The following is a 24,216-nucleotide window of genomic DNA, read 5'->3' as shown; positions in this document are numbered from 1 at the left end:
TTCCTTGACGATGTTGAATAGTTCCTTGCTGTTGTGGGCGTTGTTATCTAGTCGGTCCTTGAAAGCGGCTTTCTTGGCATTTCGGATCAGTTGGTGGTGTATGCGGGTGGCGTTTTTGAAGGCGACCTTGGTGCTGGTGGTTGGGTCTTTTTTCCAGGCCTTCTCAAGGGAGCGGCAGAGTTTCTTGGATTTCTTAAGATCATCGTTGAACCAAGAGGCCTTCTTGCTGCCAAGTTTGATTTGTCGTTTTTTCAGTGGTGCTAGGATGTCGGCGCTGTTGGATAACCATAGAGTGAGGTTGGTGGCGGCTTGGTCGGGGTTTGAGGAATGGGCTGGGGGGTTTAGAAGAAGCGATGAGGAGATCTGGTCGATGGTGATTTTGTTCCAGTTTCGTTGCAGAGTTGGTTGGGGGTGGTTGTTGGGTTTGGGCTTGTTGTAGGTAAAGTGAACGCAGCTGTGGTCAGTCCAAAGGAGAGCCGTGGTGTGGCTGAAGGAGACATGATTGCTGGAGGTGAAGATAGGGTCGAGTGTGTGACCTGCGATGTGGGTGGGGGTAGTGACAAGTTGTTTAAGTCCGAGGTTGGCGAGGTTGTCCAAAAGGGTGGTGGAGTTGCGGTCGTTGTTCTTTTCAAGGTGAAAGTTGAGGTCTCCCAGAAGGATGTAATCTTTGGAGGGGAGCGCGTGTGGAGTGATGAAGTCCGTGATGTCCTCACTAAATTGTGAGCGGGGTCCTGGAGGTCTGTAAAGGAGGGTGCCTCTGAGTGTGGTCTTGGGGTCGATGTGGATCTGGAAGTGAAGGTGTTCAGAGTTGGCGAGATTGACGTCTGAGCTGGTTGAGATGTGGATGGATTTCTTATGGACGATAGCGATTCCTCCTCCTGTGTGGCCAGTACGGTCCTTGCGTATGATCTTGTAATCTTCTGGGATGGCAATGGTGATGTCTGGGGCAGAAGAGGCGTTCATCCATGTTTCTGTTAGGAAGGCGACGTCCGGAGAGATGGTGTCTAGTAGATTCCATAGGTCAATGGCGTGCCTGTGCTTGTCAATTTTCTGCACCTGTGCAAAGTTCCCATAATCTAGACCAGGACTCACGTGCACTTTATGGAATTTTAGAAAAACAAGGATTTCGTTTCAGTGTTAGAGGGACTTATAGCTTTTCTTTGAAGGAATATGTGTATGCTGTAGGTTGCCAAATATTCATTCGCCCAAAAAATGAGCCTAAAGGTGTGGAGCTTATTTGCCAGGAACACACTGATCCCTTCCAATGTTGAGACCAATTGGAACAGCGGATTCCAGATGATTACATGTATTAAAATGGCCATTGTTCTACCTCCAGGAATGGTGCAGGGAGTTTCAGCTCTGAAATAAAATGTTCACAACTATAGAGCTCCAAGTCACTGAAAAGGCTTTGTATGGCCTTCTGCTGTTCTTTGAAACCTTCATTGGGTGGCGCTGCAAGTTTGGTATTTCGCCTCACTTAAAGGAATTATGGTCTTGCTGATTCGACATCTAAAGAACTGGTCCATAATTGTTCCAGTATTGGACTGGTGCATCAACAACCCCCCTCATTTACCTACGTCACACATAAGCTTGGTGGTTCTGCACCCGTGGAAGGAGATGGACTCTTCGGAGGCGATAAAACATGCCAAGGTGCTCTCGTCTCACAGTGCCACACCCCAGACAGTCTATGCATCCTCTTATACTTACTGTGAGTGAGTCTCCAAGTGCGGCAACAACCTGTATGTCTGCAGGCCTCAGGCTGTGAACTGGAAAAAAAACAAGTTTAATACATCTATGCGCTACAAATGATGGATTAACACACGATTTATAGTTTGAGCTGTTGTGTATGTCTTGCAAATCAACCTTCCACTGAGTACAGGGTTAGCATACTACTCTTGTGCTTTCTATGATGACGTTTACATCCTGGCTATGCTGTACACCTATCGGATCCATTCTTGTGTACACTGTGGGCTTCCCCCGTATGTATGTCGTTACAACGCATACTTTTACAACACATACCTTTACAACGCATTTTTTACACCGCAACATCCATTACAACGCATTCCATTACAACGCATGCCATTACAACGAATTCTTTGAAACTACCTTCACAACGCATTCCACTACAACGCATACTACATTCACAACGCATACCATTACAACGCATACCATTACATTGCATGTATGGTAATTATTGGATAGTGTAGGGGTAAAAATTTCTATTCTAACTCCAGGGGGGTGCAACAGTAGGGTAAGTGTTGGATAGTGTAGGGGTAAAAATTACTATTATAACTCCAGGAGGTGCAACAGTAGGGTAAGTGTTGGATAGGCTAGGGGTAAAAATTACTATTCTAACTCCAGAGGGTGCAACAGTAGGGTAAGTGTTGGATAGTGTAGGTATGCGTTGTAATGGTATGCGTTGTAATGACTGCGTTGTAATGACATGCGTTGTAATGGTTGCGTTGTAATGGCATGCGTTGTAATGGATGTTGCATTGTAAAAGTTTCATTGTAAAGGTAGTGCATTGTAAAAGTTGCGTTGTAAGTGTTGTTTCCACTTCCCCCCAGGGTGTGCCACACATCATCCCATTGATAGCTCTTCTCCTGTGGATTGAGTTTGACCTCCTGTCTCTACGACATACTTTTGAGTGTACTCATTTAACAGTTTGACTATGTTTTATTTTGCGTGTACAAACTCTACGTTTTGACCCTGTTTTTATTTGTTTTGCTGTACTTTTTGTACAGCATCTGTATATTAACTTTTGCATACTTGAGAGGATTTTCAAATATTTTGCATATACACATATACAATTTATTTTGAGTAGTGCTGACATGAAGCCATGTTCAAACAATAACAAACTTTAGGAAGAAAATGCATGTTCCTTCAGCAAGGAAGGCCGAACCAGACAGCTGAAGCCTGCCCGTCCCCACGGTGTACTCTGGTGCATTTATAGGGGTGCAGTAATCAGGGGTGAAGGGATGATGGACAAGGCAGCTTTCAGATTCAAAGTTATCGTGAGACAGAATCAGGGTCGATTGGTAACACGAGCACTTGGGCAATGGCCGAGGGGCAGGTACCCGAGTTCCAGCTGTGGGCTGCTTTTTTGGACAGCCTAGGGTGCGGATTTGGGCGTTTTCTGCGTTGTTAGGATGCCGCCAGCAGCCCAGTGGGTGCCTGTGTGGCCTTTCTGGAGGCAGATGAGTGTGGAATGACTCCCTTTCTCTCGCTGGGCTGGCCCATTAACCCCTCCCATGCTCGTGACGGAACTGTTCCGTCACGAGCCTCGGGTGGGCTGTGCTGGTGATGGAACAGTTCCGTCACGACCCGCTCGCCGCTCCTGTGCGGCGCGAATCCCGCGCCTGCGCTGACGTTCCGAAGAGCGGGCGGGGCCGTGACGGAACCGTTCCGTCACAAGCACAGCTCACCCGTGGGCCGTGACGGAGCGGTTCCGTCACGAGCACGGGACCGACGCGCGGCCCTGCCTCCCCCTTAGCGCTGCGGCGGAATAGCCGCCGCAGAGAAGGGGTTAATGTAGTCATATTGAGCGGGGCATGGGGCCTGAGCAGGAGTGGCCTCACTTGTTTTCAGGTGTGTTTCACCAGTGTAAACTAATCTGTGTATTTTTTTACAGCCCCACCCCCCTCCTCCTTTTTTATATAAAATTTCGCCAAAGCAGTGTTTTGAGGAAAGTCAATTTCTAATCCCATTGCAACCCTGGACAGAATTTGCGGTGGCTGGGGTGAGCGAAATAATCCAGTCGCAGGACGTTAGTTTTTAGCTGTTGCCACGAGGAGACCAGCCTCCATTTTGCATAAGTATAGCCCTGAAGATTGTCAGCGTTTGCTTTGATCTCAGGTTGCTCGTCAGCATTTCACGAAGAGCTGTTTTTTGTAACAATCCATATATTTGCTTCCCAAAAACATGTGAATATGAGTTTTAGTTTATCCCTAAGTGACTAGTAAAATGTTCTGCAGTCGTCTTTTCAGGTTAAAACACATCAAAGATGCCAACGATTTTAAAGCAAAAAAAAAAGGAAGAGCCTACCGGAACCATGAAGATTTTGAGGAAGATGCCTCACCCACAACTGATTATGCCATGCTTCATCATTGGCGGTTCCCTACACCTTGACAGGTAAATACCACCTTGGTGGACTCAACCATTGTTGGGAGTTCTTATATAAATGCCAAGTGGATTATTGCAGGGTTCCAGATAATTATTAAAAATATCTGGAGGTAAGCCCAAGAAGTATCCTTTATTAATGGTTACCTCAGATATGATTAATAACCTCCTGTATCGGATACCAGATGAGGTTCAATGGCTCATTTATCTGATAACTTTATGTCCACATGTTTCAGCCATTAAAACATCCCGTAAGAGTCTCCAGCCTCCGTCGCAAAGTGGTTCCATTAAAAATATATTACACAGGATTTAGACACCTGCTCCAGAGATCCCTGTGTGCCCAGCATTTTTGAGGGGTTCATAATAATAGTCATAAGATAACGCTAGTGGTTATCAAAGTTCTGGGCCGGTTCTATTTTTTTGCCCAGTCACAGTTTTGACACATACAATAGCATAGAGGGTTAATGTGCCTGCACATCGTAATGTGAGATTTATATTTTATTTAAATAGTTAAGTAGGCTACTGCTTTTGACTCTTACAGTTCATAAGTTGCACGCCTACTAATGTACCGCAGTGATCTATTTATCTGCATCAAGGAGCAGCGTGCAAACTGTAAGCCATGGATTTAGATCTTTATAATTTTTTTCTCAATCTTGTTATTCGGAGATGCAAAGAAATGCTCTTTTTGTGTTAGACCTGTCAGCCCTAGGGCGGTCGTACCCTGTTTTTTTTCCCTTTTTGCCTCATTTTTGCCACCATCTTTTTGTTGGACCTAGGCCTATGGGCCCCTTACCACTGCCAAACAGTGCTGAGGTGCAGGTGCTCTCTCCTAATAACATGGCTGCCACAGGCCCCTGCTACTGCGGAGTGGCCATTGTACATGCATTCACCACTAGTTAGGAGAAGGCTGGGACACACTTTTACTGTATCTTTGCCATCCCGCCTTTTTGTTCCATAGACAGACATGTAGAAGCTTTTGGAACCTTCCAACTCAGGGAGGAGTTATGCTTTGCCGCCTTTCAGGAGGGTCACCTGACCTAGGGGTATAACAGGAAAGGTGGGAAACCTGACTAGTTAGTTGGGGCACCACTGGACCCAGGGGAACCTCTGCCGGAGTATAGGCGGTTGGGCCTAGGGGGGGAACCTACACTACTGAGACTGACTGAGCTTAGGCCCAGCTGTACCCAAGATAGCTGAGGGACTCTGCCAGCCTGCTGACCTTGCCCAGTGAGGGGGAAACCCAGGAGACCAACTCCAGTGTGCTGCAGGGAACCAGCCTGCCTCTTGTGCCTGCCAACCCAACCCTCTACCCTTCGCCCAAGTAACTGCAACTAAAGTCCTGCTGTCAACTAGTGCTTAGATTGGGAGGCGCTGTGAACCTGAGACCTGCCATCCTCTACCAGCGCTGGAGCTGGGAGAGCTAGGGTATCTGACGCCTGAACCATCTACTAACAGAGCTGTGACATCATTGCGCTGTGAGCCTGGCAGCTGAACCCCCCCTGCCTGGACACTGCACGATTACACAAGGTAACTGACTTGGGGGGGTGAGCGCTGTGCCTGGGCTGCCCCGGAAACTCCTCGCCAGCGCTGTGGCCCTTCAGCACAGCCCTTCAGGAACTTCCCGCCTGCTACGAGTGCTGGGGCCTCCAGGCGCTACTCTAGCAACTTGTGCCCCCTGCTGCCACGCTAACCCCCGAGAACCGGCTGCTGCCTTCGGGGTGCCCAGGGCCTGGGGTGGGCGATGCAGTGCTGTGCCAGTGAACGCCGTTGCCTCAGAACACTGCTGTGCCCCAGGAAGGCGAAAGAGGATTAGTTCGGCCAGGTGCGTACTCTCCGCGCCGTCTGAGGCCTGCTGTGTGGCTGTCACGTACCTGAAGAGCGCTGTGGGGGCCGAAACCTTACTCCCGCCACCCGGGCGATACGGCGTGGGAAGACTCTGTTGACCCCAATTGTGGCTGCGGCCCACGGAGTGAGAGGAGGGCCGCCGCAGGGATCGCCGAGGCCGTGCGGGCCTGAAGTGAGCTGAGAGGCGTTGCCCGGCAACGAGGGCACCGGCCACGTCACCGGCTGCACCCCCAAGAAAGCTGCACATCGATTGGCTGCCTGGTCAGAAAGTAGTCTGAAGACGCGGAACCCGCTCCGACCTCGGGAAGGAAGGCATCGAGGAGAGTGGGAGCAGAGAAAGCCTGAAGTAAGTCTGCCTTCCCCGGTCTAGGCCCCAGGTGACGGAAGAGAGGGGCTGACTGGGGAGGAGGCGGTCTGTGCCTGTCGGGGCCAGTACAACTGTGAGGACTGCACCTTTCCTCCGCCGAGACTGAGTGGTGAGTGGCGGGGGGGACTGGGGGACTGTGCACCTGGCCAACATAGCCGGCCGGCCTAATCACTCAACGCCCCCCCGCCCCCTCCCCCACGGCGGAAATGCCCCTTTGACTCTGCTCTGAGACCCTGCAGAGGATCTATTGCCTGCATTGACTAGCCCCAGGGTAGGAGTGGTCGAGATCGTACCTCCTCTCCTGAATGCGCAGTTCTGTGAATAGGTGTAGGAGACCTCGGGCCTAAATTGAATAACGCTCTGCCTAGGTGGGGCCTCTAGTGATGAAGGGATTACCTAGAGTATGAACACTGCATAAGAATTGTAACCTTCACTAACCCTTGCAGAGGGACTGTTCTTTTTAGAGTGCCCCATCTTAGGAAATGTTGTGTATGTTGACTATAGAATACCCATGCCTAAGAAATGTTACTTGAATGATCCAGATGCATAGGAAATGTTTTGATGTTACATTCATGCTCACAAAGTGTTGCATTCTGTGACCATGCATATCAGAAATGTTACCCGAATGGCATTTATGTCCCAGAAGTGTACTTGCATTGATTTTTGGTTATGAGAACGGGTTACCCTGTTTTAGGTGAGAGCCCAGCGTTACCTACCTGAACTTAAAGTAGATAAAGAATCTGATTTTATAAAACAACCTGTGTGGTGTAACTTACTTGCATGCGAGTTACTGTGTCAGTGTGAGTGTGTGCTGCACCACTGCTTTACACATAGCCTTCGGGTGCCTTCCTGCCTCACGCCAAGCTACCGTGTCAGAATCGGTGACCCCGGTTCTAACAGAAAGTAGAAAGTTTTGTTAGTGAAGACATCCAGAATCAGTGTGTTAGTTGTATATCATGACTTAGGGCCCTATATACAAAGGTAAATCCTAGATGTTTGGTCTAAATTTATACTAAGCGTCTACGTTTACAACTTTGGGAATTCACAAAGAGCATTTCCGAGTACTATCTTTATGTCCACACTTGGGCCGGATCTTCGCCCTGAGTGTGGACATAAAGATAGTACTCGTAAATGCCCTTTGTGAGTTCCCAAAGTCGTAAACTTAGATGTTTAGTCTAAGTTTACCTTTGTGAATTAGGTCCTTATGTTTCTCCGACCATTTACTCTTAAATACAATATCTACAAGTATGGACAACATGATGCATACACCTTAGAATTTTCACTGTCTCATGTAACATTTCCTGTACATTTATTTACACAATTGTATAATTTATTGTGCATCTGTCTGTAATGTAAACCGGTCTAACACCCTACACTGGGGTGAATAGCTGTTAGACCTGGCATCATTGGCGTGAGTCTCCCTTCCATTTTTACGGATTGCCTCCTCTGTTTTGATATGTCTTTGCTGGTTTTATGCTTTGGGCATTGTGCCACTGCTAATAAGTGCCACAGTGCAAGTGCTCCCTATGTTAAATTGATGTACTACTTGGTTATTCCATGATTGGGTTATTTAATTTATCTGTGAGCCCCTAGTACAGTGCACCATGTGTGCCCAGGGCTTGTAAATCAAATGCTGCTGGTGGGCTTGCAGCACTGGTTGTGCCACCCACAGAAGCAGCTTGTAAAGTGTGTCTCAGGCCTGCCATTGCAAGGCCTATGTGCAGTCTAGCACTGCCATGTGGACTTGGTCAAGTGCACCCACTTGCCAGTCCCTAAACCTTCCCTTTGCTTCATATTAGACACCCCTACGGTAGGCAAAAGGGCAGGGTGCATTGTAAGTATAAGGTAGGACATGCTCTGATGTGTGTAGCATGTTCTAATGGTGAATTACAGCCATTTTAGTGGTTCACTATTGAAGGCTACCTGTTCACATAGGCCAGAATGGGCAGTTAGATTATTACATACTTATAATCCTAACTGACTCAGGGAACATGGTAGAAATTCGAATTTAGTATGCCTGAACTCAGAATAATAAAGTACATATTTTAGTAAAGTTTATTTTAATATTCTGTGTATGCAAATACCACTTTTAGAAAGCAGGTATTTGCTTGCCTAACCATTTGAGCCTGCCTCTGCTGGGTTGTGAATTCCTTGTCTGAGTTTGAGAGTGACAGGACTGGGGGATTCCAAGAGACAGGCTAGGGCAGCCCAGTGGTGAATAGATAGATCTGCATCTAGATGGGAGGGAGGAGTTGCACCTGGGACCTGAATAGGACTGGGCATTCCCTCTACAATGCTGGCTCCACCCCCTGTGGCTTGTCTGCTGTCTCTGCCCTGCGAAAGGAGAAGAGGAATCATGTCAACAGAGTGCTCCAGAGCTGTATCTTCCCTCCCCTGTGCTGGTTCCACCTCCTGTGGGGCGGCTGATGTCTCTGCCCTGCACAGTGAAAGGAGGAAGAGAGTCATGTAAACAAAGTGCTCAGGAACTGGTTTGGACTAGGCAGAGGCCTCTCTGCCTTCAAAGAACAAAGGATTTTGGGGTATTAATATTGGGACCCTGATCCCAAGGAATGAGATCACTTCTGGAACAGAAACTTTTCTGCCAAGGAGAGGAACCAAGAAAGCTGCAGGAGTCTGAACAGCCCCTCTGCCAGTGTGCTGTTTGCTGGGTTGGCCTGCAGTGGTTGCTTCATTGCCAAGGGAAAGGAGAAGGAACTTTATAAGGACTTTCATCTACAGAATATTCTCCAAGGGCTTGAACTGTGCTTGCCTCCTGCTTAAGTCTCAGGGACAAAAGACTTCACCTCCAGCTCCCTCCTGAATTTCCTTGCTGGGAATTCTGACTCCAGTCACTTCCATGCCGCTGGGAGCTGGAAGGGCGACGCATCGAGAAGAAGCGTGTCGCCGCCGCAGCTGAAATCATCGCATTGCGAGAGAAGCAAGCCTTCGCCACATCTCCCTGAAAGCGTGTGTTCATCGAAGCTGCCTGCTGTCGCATCACCGGAGATGCGTGACGTCATCGAGAGAGTTGCCATTGCATCACCAGAGAAGCGTGTCGCAGGGCCTGTCGCGGCTCTAAAGTACAGAGTCGTCGCAAGGCTGCCAGGGCTTCATCGCATTGTCATCGCATCACCGCATCAAGGGCGCCATCTTCTCGCATCGCAACCGGATCATCGCATCGCATCAAGGCGCCATCTTGAGCACTGCAACGGGCCAGCAGGCCGAGAATCTATGCATCACCTCCGCACCGGTAAGGCTAACGACGAGTCCCCTACTCTCCGCAAGCATTGAGGAAGGATGCAACCATTCCCCAGGGTCACGGAACCGACGCATCTCCCCTTTTGCGAGCCTTTTTTTTACTTTGAGTTACGCATCCTGGTACTTTCCTGCGAACTTTGTCGCATTTAACAGCAACTTAAACTAAGAGACTTTAATCATCTTTTAAGCAATCTTAAGTGTAGTATTGTGGATTTTTGACGTTTATGGTCTTGTGTTGGGTCTATATAAAGAATACTTATTTTTATAAAACCTGTGTTGTGTCCATCTGTAGTGTTATCACTGTATTACTGTGTATATTTACAAATGCTTAACACATTGCCTCTGAGATAAGCCTGTCCGCACGTGCCAAGTTACCAAGGGGATAAACAGGGGTTATTAAGGAGTGTAATCCCCTTATCCTGAAGTAGAAGTAAGGGTCCCTATTTGGACAAAGGTGAATACCATTGCTAACTAGAGAACCCCAGATCTAACAATAGCATTATAAAAGAATTCATTAAAAAAAAATCGTAGGTGCTATTTAAGTCAATATTTGTGTAATTACTCATACAGACAGATACATCTTGCATTCTTACAGCCCAAGCACATACCCTACATAGGAAGTTAAACAAAGTTAAAAACCTGCTTTCAATAGTTTTAAGTACATGTGAAGTGCAGTGGCGGCCGGCACATGTAAGAGCGGTGAGTTGGGTGGGGGGAATTCGACAGACAAGGTATAGGTAAAATTAAATAAAAAAATTAATACAAATACTTACCTTGCCCTCCCTGCATCGCCGAGTCGCTGATGCAGCGAGCTAAGATATGTTAGGTTTATTTATTGTTTTATTTAATTTTACTCATACCTTTGTCTGTCGACTTCCTCCCCCGCCCTACTACTCTTACCTTGTGCCGGCTACCACTGGTAAAGTGGTAATATGCTGTGCGCCCTTCTTTCCTTCCATTCCATTCATCTAGGTGCTAGGCTTCAAATGAAGTTAAAATTAGCAAGCCCCGTGCTGCCTTCAGGTTGCTGCTCCAAACTGAATGCAGACAATATGCGGACGCTTCTAAACTACCTTCCGGTGTCGTAAAATTGCACATGGACAAATTCAGCTTCTTTCCCTGGGTCAGCTGGATCCCAGATTGGGCCCAGAAATAGCTGCCTTACCTAGAATCCGGCAGGATCACCGTACTTTCCATCAATGATCATACCCACCTCAGAAACACACATGCTCACCACAAACTCACAGACGTGCCCAAACAAACAGACAATTGTGCACTCATATGGTGCACACGCACACAGCCAGACACATAAAGAACATCCATAAAATGCCAACACATAGGAGGAGACATGAATGTGGTAATGGACCCTCAGATAGATAGATTAACTGGGGCGGCAAGGGGTAAGGAACCATTGGAGGGATTAATTACAGAAATGGGAATAATTTACTTATGGCGAGTGCATAACCCAACAAACCGACAATACACGCACACCTCAGCCAAGCATAACAGCCACTTCAGAATAGACTATCTGTTTACACCGAAAAGTCAAGCGGGCAATTTTTAGATGCATCTCAATTAGCGTGAGGGATCTCAGATCACTCCCCACTAGTGGTTAAGATACAGGGACCAGTCTAACAAAACGCCCTTTCTCCGTGGCTGGAGCCTTGGTGTTTCATAAACAAAGAATTCACAGCGGAAGTGCAGTTGCGAATGGAGCAATACTTTCAAGAAAGTGAGGGGTCGGTAGAGACTGTATCCACCCTATGGGAGGCATACAAAACTGTGATTAGGGGATATATTCCAGCTCAAATAGTAGTTCTTAAGAAAGAACAAAAAAGAGAGGTGGTAGAGCTTGAGAAAGAAGTGGAGCATTTGGATGCATAAGGCATAAGCAAAAAGAATTGAGAACTTTGGAGGAGCAGAGGGCAAGGACACACATAGTGGTCACCCAGAGGAAGTTAAATGACATAGGCGACGAGGCAAATAAGTTAATTGCTTGGCTAGAAAAAAGAGACAGGGAAAGCAGTTGGGTCCTGGAGATATATACACCGGGGGGACTAGACACAGAACGGGAGAGGAGATAGCAGAGGCATTCACACAATACTACGAGGCACTCTATGCCTCCACTACGGAGAAGAAGCTGCAGATTGTGCTGATTTATTGCGATAGACCAATCTTCGAGTGCTGGGAGGGGAGTATAGGAAGTCACTTGAATAGGATTTCGTGGTGGAGGAGATTGCCAGTGCCTCATGGACCTCCAATCAGGGAAGGCAGCTGGACCCAACGGTTTGCCAGTGGAAATGTATAAATGTGTTGCAAGTAAAATTGCACCACACTTGCTAAATATATATCAGGAATCCCGGGATAGAGGGAAATTGCCCTTAGACATACGAACAACGATGGTCATGGTGATACCCAAGAAAGGTAAACTGGGTGATGAGTGTGGTTCCTATAGACCGATATAGCTATTGAATGTGGAGGCATAAGTGCCAGCCAGGGAGTTGGCGACCAGGCTACAGACAGTTATTGCCACACTGGTTCATCCGGACCAGTCTGGATTTATACCACACAGGGCAACAAGACTGAATCTGAGGAGAATATATGGGGAGCTACACTGGTCCAAAACCAAATGCAAGGAAGACACCGTGCTTCTCTACCTAGATGCGCAAATGGCATTCAATAGTATAGAATGGTAATACATGTTTGAAATGTTAACCAGATTGGGTTTCTGACCTAAGTTCTGTTAATGGGTGTGACTCTTATTTCAAGACCCAAGGGCCAGAGTGAAAATGAAAGGAGTGGTATCGTGCTCGTTCCCATTGAGGAAGGGCACAAGGGAGGGTTGCCCGCTCTCATCCATGTTGTTAGCCTTGGCATTTGGGGCAACTGGCGGCCGGGGTCTGAAATGATCCAGTAATAATAGGCACAGAGACAAGGTGTGCTTGGGAAGATATAATATCCCTCTATGCAGACGATGTGCTCCTCTACCTGGAGAAGCCCCTTAGATCAGTGCATCGGGTGCTGCACATCTTCCAATTTTTTGGCAGCTACTCGGGATATAAGATAAACTGGGGTAAGTCCCTGATTGTTCCCTTACTGGGAGGAGTCCCGCAGAGTCTGACTGAAACGACTCCAATAGTAGTTAAACACACATGCACCAATCTAGTTCTAAAAATATCTGCGAAGAAGAAGACTTCCTGGTGGACAATCTATATCCTCCAATACAGAGATTGAAAACGATCTAGAATGCTAGGGGAAACTGCCGATATCATTGATGGGAAGGGCCGTGGTGTTTAAGATGATGTACCTGCCTAGACTGTTATACGTCTTGCAAAACACACCATACAAAATACAGAAGAAGGTGTACCAAGAAATAGATGGTGATATACGTAGACTCCTATGGGATGGTGGTTCCGCCAGAATAGCATTATGCAAGCTGCAGAGAGGGGTCTATGAAGGGGGACTGGAAGTCCCAGACATCCGAAAGTACTATTGGGTATCGCAGTTAAGTGTGGTGAATGACTGGGCTTTTTCTGATCGGAATGATCCAGCGTTCAGGAGTGACCACTGAGCCATGGGGGAGAGGGGCTACATGGCGGCTCTATATGTAAGAAGCAAGGAGACACTACTCCCACCCCATATGCAAACAGTGATGTGTGTGTGGCGGGTCAAATACCTAGGATGGGAGGGGAAGCTCACTGAGAGGTCTTCTCTTTGGGATAGTAACCAGCTGCAAGAGGTGGGGAACCTGAATGGTTTCAAAAAATGAGAAATACTAGGAAAGTCTGGGAGACATCTGGAGGGGAAGTTCAATGATAACGTTTGAGAATCTGCAAGCTGAATTTGAGTTGGCGGATACAGAAAGGTACAGATATCTGCAGCTGAGTCACGCCCTAAGCAAATATATCAAAGATGGGGATACACTGGCGGAGTACTCTCCACTGGAAGACAGACTACTAACTGACCACATGACGACTAAAGCCACCTCACTGAGATATAAGAAAATGTTCTAAAATTCTCCCAATCCAGTTGATTCCCTGCGGGGAGTATGGGAGTTAGACCTGGGACTCCTGGAGAACGAGGACTGGGAGGAGGCCGGGCAGAGACCTCCTGAGGTGTCAGTGAGGGCAACGTTCCGTCTCATTCAGCTGTGAATCCTCCATCGATCCTCTGCTTCCAGGGCACAGCTACACCGATGGGGCCAGGGAATATCTCAGTATTGTGCAAGTGGATGTGGGGAAGTGGGCTCCTTCTTTCACATTCTCTAGGAGTGAAGGTTTATTCACCAACACTGGAAGGAAGTAACGAAAATAATGGCAGAAGAGATCCCATTAGAACCAAGATGGTGAATACTATGTGTAACAGGTGAGATAAAGCGGCCCAAATACGTCACGATTTGGCTGAAAATAGCAGCAATAGTAGCAAAGCGAAATATTGCCAAGGGGTCGGGGGCAGTTAGGGCACCGGACCCTCGGCATTGGGAGAATGATTTAGACCGGTGCTCAGGGGCCGAGAAGGTAACATACGTAGCAAGAGGTTACCCATAAAAATTGGATAAAATTTGGGGGCGATGGAAGACTTTTGGAGGAATATAAAAAAGCATATACGGCTCAAGGGTAGATAAAGAAGACATTGATAATACTGGAAAGAGAGTAGGGGATTCCTTGGGGATGACAAGTGAAAATTGGTGGAAGGGTTGCGAAATTATAAAATATGTAATTGATGTTGTAAAACAAGAGTGTTCATGCTATTGTACTGTGTGAGTAAGGAATATGTACTGAGCGAAATCAATAAAAAAGATGTTTAAAAAAATAAAATACCAACACAGCACAACATAGCAATAGATTATACACGTACAGGTCCATAATGTGAGTACAAACTCACACTCCTTCATACAGAACGCAACTCACACAACACACACCTCACTATAGAACAATACAGTCCATACACGTCCACTAAACATGCTCTTTCATACAATCCTTAGGGAGCGCACACAGACACACGCACACCCCCACACACAGGAATAGACCACAAATGCACACAATTCTCCATTCCGAATGAAAACAGCTCACACAAAGCCACACTTGGTCAGACAATCCTCCTGTGAACATGTGAAACACCACTAGATTCCAAGACCATGGATGAAATACTTGAAGTGCAGTGCGTGATGAGACACGCCCTGACGTCATCTGGCTTAAGATATAGGTATTGATTCCTACCTGAGACAGGAATGTCCACAGAAGGGTTCATGTCTGGGCACGAGATTGTAGTTCCAATTTTTCTTTCCTAAAAATACAAACCCTATGTTAGTTGTCAACTCTACACCTCCAGTATCCCAGGCAACAAACACTAGAAGGAGTATTCGTGTTCAAGGAGATTCACCTGCCCCGCACTTCCAGTCACGGGTTTGAATCAGTGGCGTAACGAAACATGAGGGGGCCCCCCTGCAAACTACATGGAGGGGGCCCCCCTCCCATCCTCCATGCCTGTCTAGAGCTCTCAGGCCAGCGACCCGCCATACTGCAGGGGATGCGGGCGATTGTTACGCCACTGTCACCAATGCAGCCGTTAATAGTAACACTGGATGGTGGAGTTAAAGGTTGGGCTTAGTCTGCCAGCAGGCTGTCATAGGTGGTGGTCCATTCATTACAGGGTCCCTGCCATCAGTAGGCCGGGGAAGTTTGCCCAAATTTAAGTGCGTTTCCTGATGCAGACTCCTGTCATGATATACAACATCGGGCCCACTCATCATTTAGTTTTGACAAAAGTGCATTCACTGCTCCTTCCCGTTTCCGTTTTAAAACATTGGACAAAGCGACAATGCAGTATTTCAAAAGCAGATATAACTACAAAGAGCACATTTTGATAATACATTTTTATTTTTATTAGACAATAGCAATCTTAAGAGGCATTGCATAGCTTCATACACACTTTGACCCCAATTCCATCACAGTCTCTCTCTCTCTGTCAGTCAGTATCTCTCTTTCAGTCAGTCAGTCTATCTCTCTCTGTCATTCAGTCTCTCTTAGTCAGTCACTCTCAGTCAGTCAGTCTCTCTCTCTCTCTCTCTCTCTCTCTCTCTCTCTCTCTCTCTCTGTCTCTCTCTGTCAGTCAGTCCCTCTCTGTCAGTCAGTCTCTCTCTCTGTCAGTCAGTCTATCACTCTCTGTCATTCAGTCTCTCTCAGTCAGTCTCTCTGTCAGTCAGTCAGTCTCTCGCTCTCTATCTGTCTGTCAGTCAGTCTCTCTCTGTCAGTCTCTCTCTGTCAGTCTCTCTCAGTCAGTCTCTCTCAGTCAGTCTCTCTTAGTCAGTCTCTCTGTCAGTCAGTCTCTCTCTGTCAGTCTCAGTCTCTCTCTCTGTCAGTCAGTCTCTCTCTCTCAGTCAGTCTCTCTCAATCAGTCTCTCTCAGTCTGTCAATTTCTCTCTCTTAGTCAGTCTCTCTCTCTGTCAGTCAGTCTCTCTCTCTGTCAGTCAGTCTCTTTCTCTCTCTGTTAGTCAGTCTCTCTTTCTCTGTCAGTCTCTCAGTCTCTTTCTCTCTCTGTCAGTCTTTGTCAGTCAGTCTCTTTCTCTGTCAGTCAATCTCTCTCTGTCAGCCAGTCTCTCTCCCAGTCATTCTCTCTTTACCCCAGTCAGTCAGTCTCTCTCTCGCTCTGTCAGTCAGTCTCTGTCAGTCAGACTCTCTCACTCAGTCAGTCTCTCTCTCAGTCAGTCTCTCTCTCAGTCAGTCTCTCTCCAAGTCAGTCTCTCTCTGTCAGTCTCTCTGTCAGTCAGTCTCTCTCACAGTCAATCAGTCTATCTCTCTGTCAGTCAGTCTCTGCCTCTCTCTCTCAGTCTCTCTTTCTCACTCAGTTTCTCTCTACCTTAGTCAGTCTCTGTCAGTCAGTCAGTCTCACTCTCAATCAGTCTCTCTCTCTCTGTCAGTCACTCTCTCTCAGTCAGTTTCTCAGTCAGTCAGTCTCTACTCTCTCTCCATTCTCTCTCTCAACTCTGTCCACTCTATCTCTACTGTCTCTCTCTCCACGGTCTCTCCTCTGTCTCTCTCTCCACTTTCTCTCTCCACTCTCTCACTATCTCTCTCTCCACTGTCTCCCTCCACTGTCTCCTTCCACTGTCTCCCTCTACTCTCTCTCTCTCCACTCACTCTCTCCACTCACTCTCTCCACTCACTCTCTCCACTCACTCTCTCCACTCACTCTCTCAACTCACTCTCTCTCCACTCACTCTCTCTCCACTCACTCTCTCTCCACTCACTCTCTCTCCACCCACTCTCTCTCTGCTGTCTCCCTCCACTGTCTCTCCCTCCACTGTCTATCTCTCCACTGTCTCTCTCTACTCTCCACTCTCTCTCTCTCTCTCCACTCTCTCTCTCTCTCTCCACTCTCTCTCTCTCTCTCCACTCTCTCTCTCTCTCTCCACTGTCTCTCTCTTTACACACTCTCTCTCTCTCCACACTCTCTCTCTCCACTCTCTCTCCACTCTCCACTCTATCTCTCTCCACTCTCTCTCTCCCCTCTCTCTCCACTCGCTCTCTCCACTCGCTCTCTCCACTCGCTCTCTCCACTGGCTCCCTCCACTGGCTCCCTCCACTGGCTCTCTCCACTCGCTCTCTCCACTGTCTCTCTCTCCACTCTCTCTCCACTCTCTCTCCACTCTCTCTCTCTCCACTCTATCTTTCTCTCCACTCTATCTTTCTCTCCACTCTATCTTTCTCCCCACTCTATCTTTCTCTCCACTCTCTCTCTCTCCACTCTCTCTCTCTCCACTCTCTCTCTCCACTCTCTCTCTCCACTCTCTCTCTCTCTCTCTCCACTCTCTCTCTCTCCACTCTCTCTCTCCACTCTCTCTTTCTCCACTCTCTCCAGTGTCTCTCCATGCTCTCTCCACTCTCTCTCCACTGTCTACTCTCTCTCCACTGTCTCTCTCCACTCTCTCTCTCTCTCTCTCTCTAGCCACTCTCTCTCTCCACTGTTTCTCTCCACTGTTTCTCTCAACTCTCTCTCTCTCCACTCTCTCCCACTCTCCCTCACAAAGTAGTGTGCGTTCCATGGGTGTCCGCAGAAATGTTTCCAGGGGGGGCACATTTTTAACTTCATCACCATCCCCCTTGCACCCTTCTCTCCTCTGCCTTGCACCCTTCTTGCCCTCCCTCTTGCACCTTTCCCCCCTCCCCCTTGTATCCTTCTCCCCCTCCCCTTGTACCCTAGTCCACCTCCACCTTGAACCCTTTTCTACCTTGCACCATTCTCCCTCTGCCTTGCACCCTTCTCCCCTCTGCCTTGCACCCTTCTCCCCTCTGCCTTGCACCCTTCTCCCCCTCCACCTTGCACCCTTCTCCCCCTTCGCCTTGCACCCTTCTCTACCTTGCATCCTTTTCCTCTCTGCCTTGCACCCTTCTCCCCTCCGCCTTGCACCCTTCTCCTCTCTGCATTGCACCCTTCTCCCCTCTGTCTTGCACCCTTCTCCCCTTTGCCTTGCACCCTTCTCCCCTTTGCCTTGCACCCTTCTCCCCTTTGCCTTGCACCCTTCTCCCCTCTGCCTTGCACCCTTCTCCCCTCTGCCTTGCACCCTTCTCCCCCTCCGCCTTGCACCCTTCTCCTCTCTTCCTTGCACCCTTCTCCTCTCTTCCTTGCACCCTTCTCCCCTCTGCCATGCACCCTTCTCCCCCTCTACCTTGCACCCTTCTCTACCTTGCACCCTTCTCCTCTCTTCCTTGCACCCTTCTCCCCTCTGCCTTGCACCCTTCACCCCTCTGCCTTGCACCCTTCTCCCCTCCACCTTGCACCCTTCTCCCCTCTGCCTTGCACCCTTCTCCCCTCTGCCTTACACCCTTCTCCCCTCCGCCTTGCACCCTTCTCTACCTTGCATCCTTCTCCCCCTCTGCCTTGCACCCTTTTCCCCCTCTGCCTTGCACCCTTCTCGGCCCCCCTCCTCCCCTCCTGCGGATGCCCATGGTGTGTTCTAACAAGAGGGCTTACCTGAGGGCACCATTTTGCTGCCTCGTCCCTTCTCATGTGAGCTTTGCCCTGGAGAATGCTCTCTCTGGGGGCCCCCACTCCCACCCTTGTCAGGGTCCCGAGCACTGCTCTGTGCTGTCTCCTGCTCTTGCTCTCTGAGGCCCCCACCCGTCCTTGTCCCTGTCTCTTCTCTTCTCTTGTGGGGTGGGCTTTGCTTATGGAGAGGAAAGCGTTGGGGCCGGGCTCTGAGCTGCCTCAGAGGGGAAGTGGAGAGTGCTGTCTCTGGGGCCCCCACCCCACCCCATCCTTGTCCCTGTCTCTTCTCTTCTCTTGTGGGATGGGGCCCCCAGCCCATCCTTGTCCCTGTCTCTCCTCGGGTGGGGCCTGTCCCTGTCTCTTCTCTTGTGGGATGGGGCCCCCACCCCATCCTTGTCCCTGTCTCTTCTCTTCTCTTCTCTTGTGGGGAGGGGCCCCCACCCAATCCTTGCCCCTGTCTCTTCTCGGTGGGGTCCTGTCCCTGTCTCTTCTCTTGTGGGATCGGGCCCCCACCCCATCCTTGTCCCTGTCTCTTCTCTTCTCTTGTGGGATGGGGCCCCCACCCAATCCTTGCCCCTGTCTCTTCTCAGTGGAGGCCTGTCCCTGTCTCTTCTCTTGTGGTATGGGCGCCCCCACCCCATCCTTGTCCCTGTCTCTTCTCTTCTCTTGTGGGATGGGGCCTCCAGCCCATCCTTGTCCCTGTCTCTTCTCGGGCGGGGCCTGTCCCTGTCTCTTCTCTTGTGGGATGGGGCACCCACCCCATCTTGTCCCCGTCTCTTCTCTTCTCTTGTGGGGTGGGCCGGGCCCCCACCCAATCCTTGTCCTTGTCTCTTCTCTTCTCTTGTGGGGTGGGGCCCCCACCCAATCCTTGCCCCTGTCTCTTCTCTTGTGGGGTGGGCTTTGCTTATCGGGCGGCTCTGTGCTGCCTCAGAGGAGCAGTGGACTGCTGTCTCTGGGGCCCCGTCCTTGTCCCGGGCCTGCCTCTGGCTCTGACTGAAGAGAAACAATGTTGATACTTTGTTTCTCTTTAGTCAGAGGGAGGGGGTGAGGGGAACGGAGCAGGCTGCACCTGCTTCAGACACAGAGGGAGAGAGGCTTGCTTCAGGCAGGCCTCTCTCACAGCCCTCAGAAGAGCTGAGGGGGCCGGGCCCCCTGGGGGCCCCCTTCATTAACTGTAGAGAGTGAGGCCCCCCGCACTGCGGGGGCTGCAGGGGCGTTTGTTACGCCCCTGGTTTGAATCACATACATTCCCACATGGACGTCATTTAGGGGTCGCAGCTGTGCGACCCCTGGCTTCAAAGGTGGCAAATTCAGTGCCAGGAACACAGGGGCATCTGGGGCTCCCCTCTTTATTATCTGCCAATTGTTTATTACACAAATAGTGAATAAATAAAATAAAATATATTATTCACTAATAGTGTAATAAAAATGGACAGGCCTCTCTAGGACCAAGACCATGGGGTAAAGACCAGAAGGATGAAGACTAGGAAAGCCAGCACAAGGGGACCCGGGCAGCAAAGATCAAGTGCTCGTTTGAGCAGGACCAGAAGGATCTGAACTAAAAAACATGACCATGGGGACCAGCAAGGCAGACATCAGGCGAATGAGGATTAAGAGGATCAGGAGGAGCAAGAGGAGTTAGAAGACGACATGCCCTAGGAGGTCGCACAAGTAGGGCACGAACAGGACCAGGGTCCGGAATATCGAGAGTAGGAGCAGGACCCGGAAGAACACAAGCAAAGAAGATAAACTGCAAGAAGACCAGGGGGATGCGAAGAACCAAGAACAAGTGGATCAGGAGAGCTAGGGCTAACAGGAACAGGTGGTCTAAAGAAACAGAATGAGGAGGACAAGGAGGGTCAGGACATGGATGGACCAGTACAACCAGGTCCAGGGGCACCAGTGGTAGATCCAAAAGGACTGGACCAGGAATGGAACCAAGACCTGGCAAAGATGAGGAGGAACATGGCCCAGAAGATGAGAAGAAACAAGATCAGGAGGCTCAGGGCCAGAAGTACCCCTTAAAGTCCATGAGGAGGAGGACCACAAGGCTCTCGATAAGTAGCAGAAGAAGCACGACCAGGATAGTGAGAAGGAAGACCTGGACCAGGCAGAGGAGGATTAGAAGAGGGATGAAAATATGGGACCCCCACCAAATGGATTGAGGAGTAGACAGAACAGGAGGGTGAGGAGGAAATGTCCTTAGATACAGACACACCTCTTCTAAATAATTCTTAGTTACTTCTCTTATGCCACGCCACAGACCCACAGACTGGTACATTTTTTCTTGTTGACAATTTCTTGGGGGGGCAGAGTTTGTAAAAATAACATACAGGCTGTCATCGATTCTGCTCTTCAGGTCACCGCCTCTCAGAACTCTACCTCTCATGCCCCCAACCACTTTCTGCTGTAGCCAATTTATGAGATGCCAGAGTAAACTTGTTTTCTATTTCTGGTACTGAATGCTGCAACCAGGGTACTGGACTGATCCCACCTTGCAAAATGCTAAGGGGTAACTTGCTGCCCAACCCACTCACAGGTTTACCTGCAACACCCACATACAATTCACCTCTTGGCGTCTTTGGCACCTTATTGCCCACCTGCCTTTGGGCATTTACAGCTGTAAATTGCCCTTTCCCTCATTATGCGCCCTCTCCTTCTGTGCTTCCTCATATTTGTTCCCAAGCACCTCTACAAAGAGAATTAACCACTGCTAACGCCCTGGTCATACAGAAACAATGGTTTAGGAAAGGTCCAAAAACAGTGAACATTGTTTAGCTGTTGAAGATTTCCTAGGGAATAGGTTTATTTTATACCTGGGCCAGGGATGTTTTCTTATCTTTTTTGAGCGGATCAGCAGCCGGTTTGTAGTCCCAATTTTTGGCTGTTAGTAAATATGGATAATCCTGTGGAAAAAAAATAATATTTGTGTATTTGTTTTTGGGCAGCCTCATAGAATGTAGTATGAACAAAGAAAAAAAGATATCTAATTACAGTGATCTCATGCGGACAAGAAAAGAGTTGAAGCTGTATTTGGAAGAAACCACCTTAATTTGTGGCACCAAACGCCAGATGCCCTCTACACTTGCTGGTCTGAGGAGGTGGGAAAAATGTGTGTGTGTGTGCATGTGTATATAGATTTTGTGAGGGAATCTTCCACTGCTTCCGTCCATGCTCTACCGGCAGTGCTTAATTTGTAAAACAATGAGTGCCGGTGCCCATAGCTCTACTCAGAAGCCTGCTGCAGGAGCTTTACCATAAGTATATAATGTACCACCACATATTTCAATTACCTGTTCTTTTCCCGGTATTATCCTACCTACCCTAATTGTGAAGCGCTCTGATACCCGCCTGGGTCAAGTTCACGCTATATAAAACTTGATAAATAACATCAAAATAAATAAATTGTATGGAATTTGTATGTTTCTTTCCTGTACACCCTCATAAACAATAACATTTTGGAAACATGGAATGTTAGTGGACCGATTCCAAAAGCTGCACAGTCCTCAATCCACCTCATGCCCCTCTTATCAACTTCCTGACACTCCTTGCCTCTTCATCTCACTCTTGCAGGTTCCTGCTTTTTCCCTTTAAGAAGGTTTTTCCGTCTTTCTCTTCCTCCATCTTTACTCTTTGTCTGCTTTCCTCTCTTGCTCACAGGAAATGTTCTATGGAGAAAAATAAGTGCTGGTCCCCAAAAGTGCCAGTGGGCTGCACAGACAACCACTGGATCAAATTAAGCACTGTCTACCAGGGCAGTGTCTACACTGAAGCTTGGGGAAAAAATTTCTTTGTCAATGCTTGGCACACTTTTTGTTGTTCCAGTTTCTGAATTCAAAATTAACATTCATGCAACACAGAACAGCACCCAAAAAAGGTGGTGCCAAAGACAGTGGGGGAGAAAGACAGCACTGTATCTACAGAGATATGGCTCTCTACTCCCCTTTCCCTAGCGCCGCCACTGATTTCAGCTGCATGCGACCAGCGCACAGCTTAGTTCCATAGCAGTAGGGTGCGTGCCTGAGTCTAGTATAGGTTCTGTACAGGAAGGGAACCCTTCCTGTACAAAACACCATGCCCAGATAAGTTCAAAAGCTTTACCGACTTTGTCTGTGTGCTGCACCATGCAGCACAAATGCAAAGTCGGAAAAGAAAAAATAAATAAATACATTTCTCCTGTTAGCGCCTCCTTTGAAGTGGTGTTAACTTTTGGCACAAAACCCTGTCTACAATTCTTTGTAGATAGAGTTTTGTGTCAAAAAGGCATGGGTGGTTGCCTGGGAATGCCCATGTACCGGCCATGTATCGCCCCCTTGGCAATAAGTAATGCAAAGCAGTGCTTCACGCTGCTTTGTGCTACTTTTAGGGTAGTTTCCAGCGCAAAACAAGTTTTGTACTAGAAAGTAAATACCAAAACAAAAAAGTAGTGCTGTTAACGTCACTTTTGTGATGCTAACTAGCTAAAATGTTTAAAAATCTACCCTTTGGTGTTTTCTTCAGGAAGTATTGTTTAGTTGACATGTTGCATCACCCCAACCCGTCCTCTTGCTTTTATTCAAGAGCCACGTTCTTGGTAATCTGAGGTATGTCACGCGATGAAGACTGTGGTACTCTACAGTATGCTTATGTTTTAAGTTACTAATTTAGATATTTTAAATCAACTCTGCTGGGACAGACCCTATTGGTTGAAATCAGGGAAACAGAAGTCGGGATGAGGAGGCAACAGTGCTAGCTTACCTGAGAGGAGCACAGTATGCCTTTGAATCCATTGTCTCCCGCGTGTCTTTGCTCACCCTGAAAGAAAGAAAGACAACAACCCCATGAGAACACTTGTGGAATAGACTTCCGTTGGTATATAAATGATGGCAAAGGACACACAATTGATGGATGGAATGCAGAACAAATCAAAACATTCACTCCCAGTCAAGGGATCTGGGTTAAATCCATCATTCTTTTGCTCCCCATTCCACCCCAGTTTAGACCTGGCCATATGCAAATCAGTCTTGATCCTGTGCCTCATGGGAACAGTCCAGCCCGAACTGCCAAGCCAGGTCCTACCTGGACCAGAAACAAGCATCCTAGGACCGGTTTCAGAGTTTCACACCTCTTCAGCCAGGATAGCTTGATTCCAGTGCACAGTGAGCCTAAGACTCATGTCTGGGCACACCTGGCGCACTTAGGGCGAGAAAGCAAAAGACACACAATTGATGAATGAAATGCAGAACAAATCAAAACATTCACACCCAGTCAAGAGATCTGGGTTAAATCCATCATTCTGTTGCTCACCATGCCACCCCAGTTTAGACCCGGCCATATACAAATCAGTCTTAACCCTGTGCCTCATGGGAACAGTCCAGCCCGAACTGCCAGGCCAGGTCCTCCCTGGACCGGAAGCAAGTATCCTAGAACCGGTTTCCCATGAGACACAGGGTCAGACTGATTTGCATATGGCCATGTCTGAACTGGGGTGGCGGAGTGGGCTAAAGAACGGTGATGGATTAAACCCAGATCAGTTGACTGGGGGTGAGTGCTTGCAATGTTCAGCACTCCGTTCATCATCCCCTTTGGTTTTGCTTTGTTTGCCCTAAGTTAGCAGGGTATTTATTTATTATTTATTTATTATTTTATTTATTTATGGA

General features: G+C 48.3%; 1 protein-coding gene across 1 annotated transcript in view; it reads right to left on the bottom strand.

Annotated features, from left to right (window-relative positions):
* The window catches only part of PLB1 (phospholipase B1), a 604,804-nt gene that overhangs the window by 427,440 nt on the left and 153,148 nt on the right, over positions 1-24,216 (bottom strand). The window contains exons 14-17 of the mRNA XM_086926127.1: positions 23,315-23,371; positions 21,394-21,483; positions 14,809-14,875; positions 1,708-1,766 (exon numbers count right to left, since the gene is read on the bottom strand). Coding sequence (XP_086782253.1) covers positions 1,708-1,766; positions 14,809-14,875; positions 21,394-21,483; positions 23,315-23,371 — 273 coding nt within the window. The remainder of the gene's footprint in view (positions 1-1,707; positions 1,767-14,808; positions 14,876-21,393; positions 21,484-23,314; positions 23,372-24,216) is intronic.

Source organism: Lissotriton vulgaris, chromosome 6 (genome assembly GCF_964263255.1).
Source record: "Lissotriton vulgaris chromosome 6, aLisVul1.2, whole genome shotgun sequence".
Lineage (NCBI taxonomy): Eukaryota > Metazoa > Chordata > Amphibia > Caudata > Salamandridae > Lissotriton > Lissotriton vulgaris.
The sequence above is the reverse complement of the archived record's forward strand: the minus strand, read 5'-3'. Positions and strand labels throughout refer to the sequence as shown.